The 15713-nt window shown below is 37.1% G+C and overlaps 1 protein-coding gene across 6 annotated transcripts in view; it reads left to right on the top strand.

The window, feature by feature from the left end:
- LOC121873286 (protein numb-like) overlaps window positions 1–6776 on the top strand; it is a 36659-nt gene extending 29883 nt beyond the window's left edge. For all 6 annotated transcript variants that reach the window (XM_042376744.1, XM_042376739.1, XM_042376740.1 and 3 more), the window contains one exon: window positions 2769–6776. In XM_042376744.1, the coding sequence (XP_042232678.1) occupies window positions 2769–3105 (337 nt within the window). In that variant the 3' untranslated portion in view covers window positions 3106–6776. The remainder of the gene's footprint in view (window positions 1–2768) is intronic.
- The last annotated feature ends 8937 nt before the right edge of the window (window positions 6777–15713 follow it).

The following is a 15713-nucleotide window of genomic DNA, read 5'->3' on the forward strand; positions in this document are numbered from 1 at the left end:
AAATTCAAAGTGGTGGGTCCTATAGGCATAACTGCCCATTAAGGACAGTGTGGATACAAAACACTGTACAGTATATTAAGGCTTCAGTACACAAGGAGGCAGCATGGTCGGTACTGCTCTTGACTGCCTTCACTTCCCCAAGTTGTAAACTTAGATACCCATTTTCAGCTGGGTGAACTGGGAGCACCCGGGAATCGAACCATTGATCCCTGGAACATGAGGCGAACGCTGTATTCACTTGTCCACTTTGCCCATAAAATAATTTCCCCAATTTTCATGTTAATTAGTCAATTCCAGTCAGTTTTAGATACTGTAAGGTTTTTGTGCAATGTGTAGTTATACTCCAGCTGCTGAACCATTTCAACATTTTGATTTCCTGTTTAAAGACAAAAGGTTTCAACAACATTTAAAAAAAAAAAAAAGATTTTTGCCTAACATCTTTGATAAAGGTACAGTACTTCCTGTAGTAGCTAATGATCTTTAATGTGACAAAGTAAATCCTCGGTGGTCCAGACTTCAGTTAATCAGACTTGCCTGTTGGCCTGGCAACTTAATGGCTTTAATTACAGTTTATCTGCTACCAATGAATAGCTCTTAGGAAAGATCCTCAAACCATTTCTGTTTTTCCAAGTTTTAACTAATTAAAGTGTTTAAAATGGATCCCCAAGAAGAAAAGAGCAAAGGAAAATGAAAATGTGTATAACTGTAGCAAATGATTTATAAATAATATGAGAAGCTTTTATACAGCTTTGGTGGAGCAAATATCATGCAATAGTTTGGAATATCTAAACAAACAGTGTCTGATATTAAGAAAAACAAAGACATAATGAAGCAGCTTCCTTCGAAATATGACATTGGTTATAAAAATGATAGTATGTAACACTTTTCCTTTATTCATTGTTCAATACAGGCTCTTTCCAATTTACAAAATTGTTCTTTTCCTGAAAAACCTATGCAAATTGATTTTCAGCAAATCAGATCACATTTTCCCATAGACTCCCACTATAAAAAACTGAGATACAGTCCTACAGAAGAAAAAAGCTTTTACCAAAACATCTTAAAAGGCTACAAAACATGTTCTTAATGATATTTATTGGTGTACATAAAGATTATATTCCAATAATAAATACTGTATAATAAGTAAAATGCATGTACAGTATTGGGAGACAGGGAAGTTCTAAGAAACTGCGCCATACACATACTCACAGACTCAGTTGAAAGTTGTTTTACGTAAACAACAAAATAAAGAAACTGATTTAAATAAAAAATCGGTACAGTAAGTCCTCGCTTAATATTAAGCGGATCAATTTTCCCCATAAGAAATGTATAAAATACGGGAGTTACGTTCCTGAGTCTCCCATTGCCCCATGAAATACTTTACATATACAGAAATTCAATGGCATTTTTATAGAAAATAGTACGTATATAAATAAACTAAATAATTTTGTATTGTACTCAGTGATGGACAGAGGTGGTGGAGCGAGTGTGTGGTGGGTAGTGGAGTGGAGGAGGAGGGTGGAGAGTCACTGAGACCCGGCGAATGGCTGCTCCTCCCAGTTTAAAACATCCATTTTCAGGCTAATGGTCTTATGTTGCTTCTTCACAACACTAGCATCAGTAGCACTTGATGGGCACTTGGAAGCCATTTCGAATGGTAGAGTACAGTACAGCTCCTCCCCAACTTACGACGGGGTCAGGGACCCAAATCCAGGTCATAAGTCGAAATGGTCGTAAGTCGAAAATGGTTAAATAATGCATAGAAAATCTAAAATGGGTCTCTTTTTCTTCTCAGCACCACAAAACTCTCACTTTTATGCTTGTCAGCTGTTTTAAAGTGAATTACAAAATTTTTTTTTTGTCGGTACACAGCGCAATCACTGACGTTAGGACTCGAAAATATGTAATCTGACAAAATTTTGGTACAACTGAGGCTGTTGTATGTCCGGGTGGTCGTAAGTCGAGTAGGTCTTAAGTCGGGGAGGAGCTGGATTTAGAGCAAAAACACTTAAGCACACACGAATGATGTGGAAGCATAACAGAGACTGGCTTGGCGTCTCTTGGGGATGCTGTGATGTTCTGCAAGTGAGAGGTAGCGCTCCGAGCCGAGAGAGCGTCTCGCGACCAGACGAGAGAGGGTGATGCGCTGTAAAAATCGGTCCGTGACGACACAAAAATTACGTTAAATCGAGTCGTCGAGATGTTAAACGAATTATTGGTATCTAAAGAGTAGCGACGTAGTACCGAAACAAGGTTAAGCGGGGCGACGTTATACGAAGACTTACTGTATAGTCTATTTAGAAGTTGAGAATTCCCTAAATGTGAGTTAAATGGGTTTTTTGAGGTTCTAGAAGTTTCTAGCGATTCATGACATTTACTGTATTGTCTTGTGGAATAAATAGCTCACTGCCTTCATCATCTTTATTCATATTTATTTGTATGAATAAGATGCATGTACAGTATTACTATTTTTTCCACATAGCTTTTGAAATTAATATTGGTCAAACAACAAAGATTTAAGGTACTGGTTACTTATGCCAGTTAGTATTTGATCTCAAATAGGCCATATGAGAACAAGCAACAGACATTTCAAAGATAAATAGTCGCATGTTCATATTATACTATACTGTATGTTACATTTGTAAAGGTCCAGTGTTAAAGCTGTGATATATGGAGATTACCAGTACATCATACTTTATGTAATATGCTCAGACATTTACTTACATTAATGGTTTCTTTTATCGTAGTTTTAAATTTTTTAATGATTTCAGATCACAGCCAGTTAATAATGTAATTCTTAGCCGACGCAACCCACCTTTGGCCCAAGTAAGGTCTGCTTCCTTAGGTGCAACACCAAATGCAGGCACCCCATATGTAGCTGTTGGCACAGCAAGAGATCCCATGAGTTCTTCTTGGACCACTTCGAATGGTACTGGTGGTACAGCCACAACAAACTTTGTAGTAGGAACTACAACTACAAATTCTTCTGGGACAGGGGGATCCGATCCCTTTGATGCAGAATGGGCAGCCCTTGCTACACGTAATGCCAATCCTAACAACCCTTTCCTGCCAAACACTGTCACCAAGGCATTTGAGGTACAAATGTGAATTTGAATATCATATGTTTTAAAAGGCATTATTTCATATAGATTTTGAAGGAGGACATATTTCATTGTTTGCTATCAAAATATACAAATATTGTTCATTAGATATTTGGTTGTATGTTTATCATAGACGTTTAAGATGCAAAATGTATCGATTTGCCAAAAATGCACACAGATCTTAATACAGGTACCATATGTAGTTGATGGATGAACATGTCTTTTATTTTTTAATTCATCTGTGTGTGTGCAGTGATGAGATAATCAAATACTGTATATGACTAAATAAGTAGGCAAATTTTGGCTGATCATAAATTGTTGAGGGTCATTCTCAGAGGACATTGGATATTGTGAATTCTTAAATATGCCTGTTTAACATTCCAGCACTGTTCACAGGTATCAGATGTAGCCGAGTGGCTGGTGTACTTAAGATTTTAATCTTTTGGCAACTTCTTAAATATATTCCTCGAGTACCTTTAAAGTACTGTATAATTATATTTTGTACTTAAATCATACAGAGTGAGATGTCTAAATATTTAGAGAATGAACTGAATAAATGAATTTGATGCTATTTTTCAAATGAGATGTGTACCATATTTACTCACACGAACAGAAGCAAAAAGTATGTTGATGTTTCTATATTAGTAGCATTTGCACAGATTGTATAGTTGCTGTATGTGTAATGTAATTCAGATGTACTTTGTATCTGTATATATATAAATTTATATATATATTTGTCGTACCATATTGGTAATGCTATTTTTTCCATTTGTCATTTTCAAGGCAGTTCTCATGAGGGGTAATGATAATGATGAATACACATGATTTTTTCTGCACTCTTTTTCATACTTTGTTGTTTTTATGACATGACAACATTATGAATACACATTCTTCTGTGAGTGGACTGTGGTAGTGAAGACAGGCAAGGCTCACAATAACAGAAATAATGTATATCTTAGTTTAGATTATGACATTGGTTTGGCAGTGTTCTTACATTTGTTATGTAAATTTAATGACTGTTCACTGCTTACCAAGTGTGTGCACACTGACTCAGTTCCAAAATGTTTGACATAAGAAGTGCAATAGTAAGTGACACTTGTTGAGAATACCTCATAACTTAATGTGCTGGCATAATTAAATGTGTAAAGGTGTTCTTTGCTGGCAGCAGTTGTTGTTGGTTCCAGTGTTTTAACTATGGATAAAAGTTTGTCCCTCTATTTTATGTATACACAGACGTGTGTGTGTAACCCTCATGAGAGATAGCCTTCTGGGGTATTTTCTGATAGTTAAGCATACATTCAATATTGAGCATAAGAAGGACTTGAGTCAGTGCTAATTTTCTTGCAGTTGTCCTCCCAGCCATGTGTTAGGATGTCCTTTTAAATTTTTAACAACTGAGAATCCTACTATGAGAAATGTGCCCATTTATTCGCTCGGAAGAGTAACGCTCAGATCCTGTTAAGTAAAGAATTTTTTTTTATATAATTTTTTTTTAACTCTTAATTATTGCCTAATTTTTGCATTTTGTATAAAGGATACTAAGGTCGTAACAAATTCACATTATCCACCAAATAAATGTTTTCACTGTTCAATAATCATGAGAGACAAACTGGATAAACGGAAAGATACTGCATTACAGTACTGTGTATGTAATTTTGAGAATACTCGTCCTTTTGGTATTGTTAACTAATAATTCAGATTTAACCAGTCCTATTTATGGGGTGATGGTGGCTACAGTGATAGAATGTATATAAAGACTTTTATTATAGAAAAAATGTGTATTAGTTGAAGGTGTGTTTGTAAACTATTAGATTGTGGTATCAACATTTACATCCTGTTATGTTTTAAATGGATCATGTGGCTTGTTGAATAGGATAAACTCTACAAAGTGTGACTGTTGTGAAAAAAAACTACAGATAGTGTTGACCAATCTCTTTGATGGCATTGCACAACTACTTGAAAATGAAGAGTTGCCAGTAATGTATATTTTAAACTATTCAAAAGCTAGTTCCTTCATTTGTTTATAATTTTGGGTTCCGTGGGAAAGTAAGAGCCATTCATTCGTGGTAAGTGTCCTATTGCTTGTAACGTCAACACACTTTACATATTGTTATTCCAAGTGATGTTGATTCATTATGATTCCTTTTGTAAGTATTTGATGCTTGCAATTTTTAAGAATATATTTTTATATTTTGCACTATGCTCAAAGTTGTAAATGCAGTGCAGTTCTCTAATTCCTTTGCTGGTATATTAATTTAGGGCCATGTTCAGTTGAGGCACTAAAGTTAGCTGAATACATTTTATGATATATTGAAGCATTGGGTGAGAATCATAATTTCTCTCACACTGTTTGAATTTGTTGAGTGTAGATACCATATACATCTGATGAATTCAATAAGTTGAAACAGTGCATTGAGTGATAGTGTGATTTAATGCCGAGTGCTTTAGTTGTTAGCAAGGACCTCGTTAGTGGTAATATTGACCCAAGTGCCTCTTGAACATCACCCAGATATTACAAATGGTGGTAATAGCATATCATGATTTTATCATCAGTAGTTCAATACATTCCTTTTATGATTTCTGTGATAGATCTGGCATAATATGCATTCACAATTAATGTAAGAATTTATGTATTCCAGAATGTAATGCATAAATGCTACTGTCTTTGGAATAGGCCTTCAGTAATGAAAAATATGTGTAAAGTAAACTTCATAATTTTGCTTTAACCATTCAGATTTAATATTTCGGTATACAATAAGGTAAGTGCCATGAGAGGACAAAACTTTTTATTCATGTAAATGCTGTATAAGTGACTTAATTTTATTTGTGGTAATAAAAGATAAAACTGGCCTGTATTTATGTAGAAATAGAGCAGTTTAATTTGAGATATGGAGTAGAACATTTGGATTTATTTTTCAAAGTTTACTATGTATTTTCTCTATTATTTACAGTATCAAAACGACAATTGTTTACTAGAAATATAAGTAAATTAAAGATAAAAATATGTATAGTTGATATTGAAAAGTAGTGAGGAGCCATTAATTTTACCACATCAAACTCATTACCACATCAATCTCATTGTTTTTAAAATATTACCAGAAATTTTTACTTCAGACAAAAGGCACTGTAATAGCCAGTGTTTGAAAATATAATATTATCAAAGTACTGTATGAAAATGTATATATAGAAGAGCTTTTTAATTTGCATTTTATTTTCACAACGATTTGTAAATATGAAATTACAATGGTAATCATCAGGTTTGTTTGAATAAAATCAGGCATTTCATTAAAAAAAATTATATGCTCATGACCACCTCTGTCAATCACTCAAAAATGGAAATTTTTATTTGAACAGTAATATAATGCTTAGACTGAAGTAAATGTTAAGTTTCAAATGTATTTACCTCATAATGTAGTGACCTATGTGCCATGCAGATAACCTGACACACTCACCGCAGGCAGATTTGGGGTGGAGCATAATTTTAGCACTGAAGTGAAATTCAACGTGCCTGATGACTGCCAGTGTGGGAGTTATCGCTTGATGCTGTGATTGTTGAGTAGCTTATGCGGTGACGGGAGGTTTATTACCCTGTCATTTTTATGGAGAATACCCAATGATGCTGTACAGTAGGTATTAAGGGGAAGTCATGTCCACATTAGAATATATTCTACTGTCAAATAGATGTTTCAGTATCCCTTGATGTGTTCATAATAGAATAAAACCTTTTGGCCTCATGTCATCCACATAAGCATTTTCATAAGTCCATCAGTGTGTGTGACCTGTGATTTTTCCAGCACAACAAATCCCTCATGACAAGATTCCCTCTAGTCATGGTACAAAAACCATCAGCAGAAAGCATTATCTTAGAAACAGTGCAATTGCTGTAAAACTGCTACTTACACACATGTCTAGAGCCTTAAAAGATATTAATTGATTTTGTGTTTATTTCTAATGATTATCTCTAAATTTTACCAGAGATACCAGGTATATTGGTGTTTCCCACTTCATGCAGACAGCATTCCAAGAACGTTACTGACCCCAAAAATAAAAATTTCTAACACTATTTACTACAGGTATCCGTCGTTAAGCGATTGGGATGCATTCTTGAAAAACAGATTGCTAAGTGAACAGAAACAAGAAATAATATCCAAAACAAGGAATAATATGTGGAGATGGCACGTAATTGTGTAGCCGAGTTGCCGACTGGCCACCCAACAGCACTCAGAGCAGGTGAGGCTGAGCTGTGAGCTATGTTATTGTTTAACTTGTAATTTCGGGTAGATATTTATAATTTTCTTCATTTTCTTTTACTCTGTTACATGCACACACAATCATTCATACAGAATATGCAAATAAATAATAATTATTATAAGGTCAAAAACATAAACGGAATACAAACAGTTCTTACGTGGTCAGCAGACAGAGCGAGGAGTGGCTTGGGATTTCTCGACTGTTCTCTGTCTCGTCCTGTGAAATGATTGCCAAATGGCAATGCAATATATTTTTTATTTTTTTTTTTTATTTACCTTTATTTGTTTCTCACATTTACTGGTAAAGTATACAGTGATCCCTCGGTTAACGAATTACCTTCCATAAGAATCTTCAATTCGGTTAACGAACAAAAATTCGGTTAACTAAATTCTTATTAAATCATGTCAACATGTTTTCGCTTGCTCACCAGCTGGAATATTAGTCCGCCAATACAGTAATCGGTTCCAGGGCTTAAAATCGTTCTCATTTGAGTAAATATCAAGAAGGTTGTACTATTCAATAATTTTCCAAGTTTTATATTAAAATTTTTAGTCATTTTGTAACTTATTTAACATAATTGGAGTACAGGAAACTAGTTTTTAGTGTGCCAATCAGCCACTTGACTTACCCACCAAGGCGTCAGTTTGTATCTCTGGTCAGTGGAGGTAACATCTTGCTTGTGGCTCTCTTGAACATAAACTATATCTTTACGTTTTTACAGTACAATTATTGGTCATTCTGAAATTTATTTAACATATTGACAATATATAGTGCAGTGCAGTGTTGATTTAAAGAAAATAATCTTGAATTACACCTAGTGAATTTAAAACTTTATGGGTGAAATGACGCATCAAGCATGGGGTGATTTCTCTTCCACCCCCACTTCCTTCTCTTCTCCCTTCTCCTCCACCCCCACTTCTAATTCCCATCATCATCATCATCAACCAGGAGCCTTCTACATACACACCTCAAAGTAATTGTACTTTACTGCATTTATTTTTAGTTTGTATGTAATTTTCGGTGAGCTGGAACCAATTACCCAAAATCCCATTGAAACAATGGTTTCGGTTCACGAAATTTTTGGTTAACGAGCGACCTTCTGGAACAAATTGTGTTCGTTAACAGAGGGACCACTGTACATGTGACATAGTTCATCCGGGCAGTCACCAAGCTGACTCATGAGACGTGTGTGGCTGTTACCTGTATGGCTGTTAACTGTATGCTGTGATGTCACATAGGGGGGAGAAAGAGTGGAGCTGGCCACAGTCACTGCCTCAATACAGTAGGGTCGGGATATATCGTGAGATAAGATCCAACGATGTTCGCTATATACTAAATAGCGATATGTAATTACATGTAATCAATGGGAAAATTGGGTTAGGTTCTGGAGGCCAATAAAAGTAACTAAATTTGACATAAGTAAATTTTCTTACTAACTAAAGCACCAATGAACACTAGACTCGGGAACAACAGGCTGCAGCTGACGCACCATCCCAGGAACACCAGACTCGGCAACAGACGCTACACTGCCACCCCTACTTGACAATGCCACACCTACATAAACAAACAAACCAAAAATATTAGTTACAGTATTAAATCTTTTCAATTAAGCTTTCCATTTACTTCACTTTACTTTTCATGTCGCTAGCAATCCATTTACACTCGCCTTAGAAGTCATAATCTGCAGAAGAGTCAGTTGCTTATTTGTCACTCACTCAGAAAGACTGAGCGGGCGAGTGTGGGTGAGCAGCCATGGTGGCGCCTCTGGTGAGCAAATAACACATTTGTTTGCCATGGCGGTACATTTAATATATTTCCCTCGCAAAATAAATAAATGTATCTATATATATTGGAAAATGTCGATAATTTTGGCAGTCACTATATAAAAAGATTGTTATAAAAAGTTGCGATATATCCTGACCCTACTGTACAGACCTTCACTTCCCACACATTCACACCCATGCTCATCATTTTATAGTTTAATAGTGCACTGTACTATAAAACTATAAAATACTGTACTGTATACAGTACAGTATAGTATTTTCTTTATTTGTAAGTTACATTACAATATTGTAATGATGACATGTGGAGCACAGAATCGCCAGTTTTCCAACTTCCCTCCCAAATTTTTCCCACCGAGTCGAAGATTGATATACAGAAAATTGTAAATCGTTAAATAACATAGTGTTTTTAAATTTTTAAAAAGAAATATCACTGAATAAACGATTGCTAAACGACGACTACGTGTACAAGCAAATATCCACTCATGAAATAAATGGAAAAGTTAGCCAAAATTCATGTAGAATAAGTGGGTTTTTAACCCCTTGTGTACAGGGCACCCTCTGCAGAATAAAATAGTCTGGTGTTAGCCAAACAAAATATTAACACTTAAGTTTGAGTAGGCGCTCTCCCACGAGATACTAGGGATCTAGTTTGTTACTCACCTCACTGCACTTGACTGTGCTACACAAGAGATATTACATATGCTTATTGAGATAAAAAGGCGGAATTTGTTTCATCAGCATTGTAAATAAATTATCTACAAACAGTTTTACACAAGTACGTAATCACAATAAAATATTTATTTCTACAGTATACGTAAGTGCAAGTATAAGGCACGTGGTGCAATCTCCTTGCACTTTTTATGTCTTCCCTCCCCTCCACCTTTGTCAACAACACGAGGCATGGTTCATAACTCTCAACACTGTTAGGAATAAATTAGATCACTGTAATGAACGAGAAATCGGCACAAGCTGCAAGAAAAGGGAGACTGGTGTGGTAACATAACATTGGTGGGCTGTCTACACAGTTGTCGGAACGCTCCGACATTGCCAGATGTGCGTCTTGCGTATCTAGCATTCATACATAAAACTATTAATTTTATTTCATATGCAAATTTGCGTATGTAATTACATCATACGCAATATTGCATAAGAAAACCCCAAGAGTATTAAAACTGGCCATCTTGTAGTGAAGGGGTTAAAATATTCTAAATCATTTGTAATTAAGTCAGGGATCATTAAATAAAACTAATTATTCAAATTAGAAAATTTTCAACACATTCTTAACCAGTATGTTGAGTACTGTAGTACCATTGTATAAAATTTTAACAAAATTTAAATCTTGACCATTCATGCTCAAAAGCCAGGTACAGTATAAGGTAATATTTCAGTAATATAGAATAAGTTTTACATTTAAACACATTAGTTAACTTGGTTTTCATTTTGCTGAAAAATAGCAAGTTTGTTGGAAAACTAAAATAGAGATATATCAAGGGTACATGGGAGTTTTGGGGGGTTGGCCGGTCCCTAATCCCCTGATTTTTTTTATAATCCTATGGGATTATATACTTCGGTAACCATTGATTCACTATCCAACGACTTTTCACAGTCCATATATGCGTCGATTAAGGGGGTGCACCTGTATTAAGTTCTGATAAATACGCTACAATATTATTTACTAAGTGCTCAAGACAGATCCATTGGTAAGCACCGAACTTCTTTGGTAGTGACAACAACAGCGGTGCTTGAGAGCTGGTGAGTGCCGGCAACATTATTAGGGAGCGGGACCGTTCATCTGTTACCGCTCTGTAAACAAGAGACTGAAAATATACTGTGGCGCAATAGCTCATCTGGGATTGAGTTTGGGATTTTGGGGGGAAAATTAATTATTTTTTTATAATGTTTTATTAACTCTGCATCAAATAAACCTTAATAATATGGGAATTATAGTGAACTGCATTCTGTTGTTATAAAAGGATCACTAGCTGCCAAATAATTGGTGGTGATTTGTCCTCCTTCCCTCCTCTGCCACCTTCTCTCTGTGGCTACACACCAAACATGTTTTGTACAGCATATTAATATAATTCACATTCATCTAATTCATTCATCTTAATCTATTTCATAATATATTCCTATAATAATAATCGACTTTTTGGAACCGCTTGGTTATTTCAGATTCATTCCAAATTCATATTGTTTAATTCACTTTTTAAAAATCTACAAATTAAGCTGAACATCCACTGATACAAATGGGGTTAAACTTGAAATTTACAGTACTTTATTTACCTGATGACTTATTTTTTACTTTAATTTTCTGTATTTTGTCATTCTATTTCTTCTTTTGTTTTAAATTAAGTGATTTTAGATATATTTAAGGACTTAGGCTATGATATACTGTAGTGGGATTTTAAATATTGTTCTGTAAGTACGGCCTGCATATAGCATGTGTTCAGACTTACGTACAAATCTGACTTAAGAACGTCGTCAGGAACGGAACCCATTCATAACCCGGGGGCCCCTGTACTGTATTTAAAAAGTCAAATATGCTGTGTACATAGGTTTTAAATCACCTTTATATACATTTTTTTCAGTTAAAAAGAATAACTTTACCCTTTTGACATGTTAGTTCTCACCTTCCAGAAAAAAATATTTTGCTGAAAAATTAACAGCATATTAGATAAAAATTTAGATTTTGTTCAAATTTTATACACAGGTACTATTATCACCTGGTGTTTAAGGATCTGGATTCAGAATTTTATAATTCAAGTAATTAGTGTTAATGAGTCTTAAAATAATTAACAACATATTGAATATGTCATCACAAGAAGGTAGACGAAAATACCAAAATTATCTCAAATACAGTACTGTTCTGTATCACTAAATTTTCATCTTGGAAGAATTTAATGACATATTTTCAAAGTTAATTACTCGCTAACTATGGGTCTCCAAGGTGGCTTTTTGGTGTTCCTCTGGAAGTACAGCACTGTACTTAATGAGTTAACCTGCTTAAATTCCAATTCCAAAAGAAAAGTATAGTACAGTATTTTGATCTAAGTATTCTTAAGGATCTGTGATTAAAATATTGAAATTTATATAGTTACGTATTTCTTAGTAGTACTCCCCAAAAGTATGAAGTTTTGATAATACATTATACTGATTTATATGATATCACTTAATAAACAGAATTTCAACTTTTTGACCAAAGATTCATAATTTGCAGGCCGAAAACAACCTTTACAGTACGAAGATTTTGAACAAACTTAATTTCGCTCAAAATCTCAGTATAGGTCGTCATCGACACATTGATTAAGGATCAGTGGTTGAAATGTTGAAATTGTTGTAATTAATTGTCTGAATAGTACCCAAGATATATGAGGGGGAATAGCCTATCCAAGTACAGGTCATCCACCCACAATGGAGCTTGGGGGGGGGGGGGAGATAAGAATAAAAATATAAAAAATAGAGATCAAGAGTATTTTAATGTACACCATGAAGATGCAGGAAAACCAGCTTTTTGAAGTGAGACATTGTATGAGGATGGAAACAAATGAAGGCAAAGAATTCCACAGTTTGGCTGTGTGAGGAAAGAAGGATGTACTATAAACGGTTATTCTGGTGTGACCGACACAAGACAAGTGTTATAAGCTCACTGCCTTGTCGGCATACACAGAATGCCAAATTCACTGAATATTGCCCCTTAAAGTACTGTACCTGTAAAACAGAGTGAAGCAACACTGCAGCAAAGAGAAAAGGAAGAGAGAATATTGACTAAAGGAGGAGAGTTAATAAGACAAAAACCCTTTGATTCCAGAAGAGTCACCCCAGATATGAGAGCAGTTTGTACTCCAAGTTACGATGAATGAATCCCTTATAAACCTAAAAATTGCTCAGGAGTGTAGTAGCTACGGCATCTGTACAACATTCCCAGCTTTTGGGAGGCAGCTTTAGCTATGGCGTGGATGTGTGGCTTCCATGACATATTAGAAGAAATGGCGAGGCCTACCGAGCGTATCTATTTTAGAATATGGCAAAATGGTTGTGTCCTGAAATGTGATTGGTCGGAGATCAAAATAAATGCCAGGTAGCGACGTGTCCTAATATTATGTTTTAAGTAATTATTAGATGTTTTAATTGCCTGTAAGTTGGCCTGGCGAGTTAATGCTAGACATTTACATACCTAGGTATAAAGCTAGACGTCGCATTCTGGACTATATCACAAAAACAGGCTTTTAAAAAAAAAGGCTTTTTCTTACTGTTGAATTTGAGCAAATTTCTTACTCAGCATTCAGATATGTTGCACAGATCCACATTGATAGAAGAAACGATATCAGCTCTAGAAACAAATCTAGTTTGAGAATTAGAGGGAAGGGAAAATGAGAAGAGTGAAGAGTAGATTTATCAGTGTAAGAATAGATAGAATTAGTAGTATTTTTAAGTAAATCATTGATAAAAAGAAGGAAGAGAGTAAGTGAAAGAATAGAACCCTGTGGAATACCACTCCTGTATTGGTAAGAGAAAGAGCAAGAGAGTGATCACTCAACAACAACTGCCATGGTTCGGTTCTCAAGGAAGCGAGATATGAGAACAGAGTGGAGCAGAGAAACCAAAAGAAGGAAGTTTGGAGATGTTGAGGGTCACAACAAAGGTTGCCCCATAATCCCTAAGAGAGGATGACCAAAGGTGCGTGCAGTAGGAGAGCAGATCACCAGTAGACCTCACCTAGCGGAAACCATAGTGGTGATCCGACAAAAGAGAAAGGGATTCAAGTGACAAAGAAAATGAGAGTTTAAGATAGTTTAAAAAATCTTAGAGAGGGATGAAGTTAGGGCAATGGAGCAATAGTTAAAGGAATTAGAATGAGCATCCTTCTTAGGGATGGGCTGAACCAAGGCATGCTTCCAAGAAGAATGGAAAGTTTGGGTTTTGAGGCAAAAGAGGTGAGCAAGTGCAGGGGCCAGAACCTCGGCACACTCCATGTGCCTTACTCACATCCAGATTGGATAACACAACAGCAACCTTACAATTGGAGATTATAGGAAAGTGCATAGGTTTAGTAGGAGGAGCAGGAGTAGGAGGGGTAGAGTTGGAATCGTCAAAGGTGGAGTTTGGGGAGAATAAGGTGCCAAAGAGATTGGCTTTATCAGGAGTGTTGGCTATAGAGTTATCAGGTTGGAAAAGAGGGAGTGCAGAAGTTATTACAGATATTTTTGGTTAAGGCCCAGAAAGATTAACCAATTATTTAGTGTAGAGGATGACCTGTACTGTACTGAGATTCTGAACAAAATTAATTTTTCAACCCCCCAAAATATTCAGGAGGTACATTATATCTTGTAATATTCTGAGAAAAAAAAATAATTTTGTTCAAAATCTCTGTACAGTATACTTAAAGATCTTCCACCTTTTGTCGCTGACCAGCCGACCCTCTTCGAATTCCCCAGCTTTCGCCTCGTGGTCTAGGTCGGTAACCAGCGCCGCCGAACAAAGCCGAGGTCTACCATCAAGTCACGCCTACCCCCGCTATAAAAGACCTCACATGGCCATGACCTACCCCTTCTTCTACCTACAGCCGTAGCAAGCAACACCTCTGAGCACGCTCCCCAACCAGCTCTCTCTACTCACGCTTGTAACCACTAACCATGCTGCCTTCTCCCTAGCACCAAGCTGCATTGTACTGTAGTGGATTTCTCCCCTACAAACGCTGTTTGTCGCTGCATAGCCGACCCCACGAATTCCTCAGTGTATGCCTCGTGGTCTAGGTCAACCAGTGCCGCCCACGGAGCAGGGGTCAACTACTAAGCCACGCCAACCCCCGCTATTTAAGACCTGACCTCGTGGTGATCTCTCTCTTTCTACCTACACCAACCAGCCAGCAACACCTCCTCCTCCTCCGCCTGCCTGGCGGTCCTCGCTCCCGCCGGCGAGCATGGCGACCCACAAGCTGTCCTCCTCTGAGCACCCTCACCAACCAGCTTTCTCTACATCACGCTTGTAACCATGCTGCCTTCCCAGCACCAAGCTGCACTGTACATCCAATACAACATGTATACAGAGAGCACATTGTGAGTTTCCTTTCTCCATCCCATCCTGAGTGAACCAAACATATCATTACCCCACAAATGGTGACTCCCGGAGATTCGCACTCACACAGGATGGAGGAGAAACCGATCACTCTCCCAGTCTTCAAGCAACATGGAAGACTGGCTTATCCACCCAGAGGAAGCTCTCATCGGCTCTACAGCTACTGTCTCTAAACCGCACGTTAGACACCCTAGAGCAGCACTGCTTCTCTAAGCAGACACCAGCTCCTCTTCTTGCCCCAAGCGCCACGTCCTACCGACCCCAGCACACCCGTCCTGCCTCAGACGCCGCCCCCGGCCCAGCAGTACCCCCTGCCGCCCCTGATGCGGCCCCTGCTCCTGACGCGGGCCAACACACCCGTCCTGCCTCAGACGCCGCCCCGGCCCAGCAGTACCCCCTGCCGCTTCTGACGCGGCCCATGCTCCTGAGTGCGGACCCACACACCCCTCTTTTCTCCCTCAGGTACTCCCTGCTACTGTCCTGCACCCTGCTGCTGTCGTGGACC

Source organism: Homarus americanus, unplaced genomic scaffold, assembly GCF_018991925.1.
Source record: "Homarus americanus isolate GMGI-L3 unplaced genomic scaffold, GMGI_Hamer_2.0 scaffold32929, whole genome shotgun sequence".
Lineage (NCBI taxonomy): Eukaryota > Metazoa > Arthropoda > Malacostraca > Decapoda > Nephropidae > Homarus > Homarus americanus.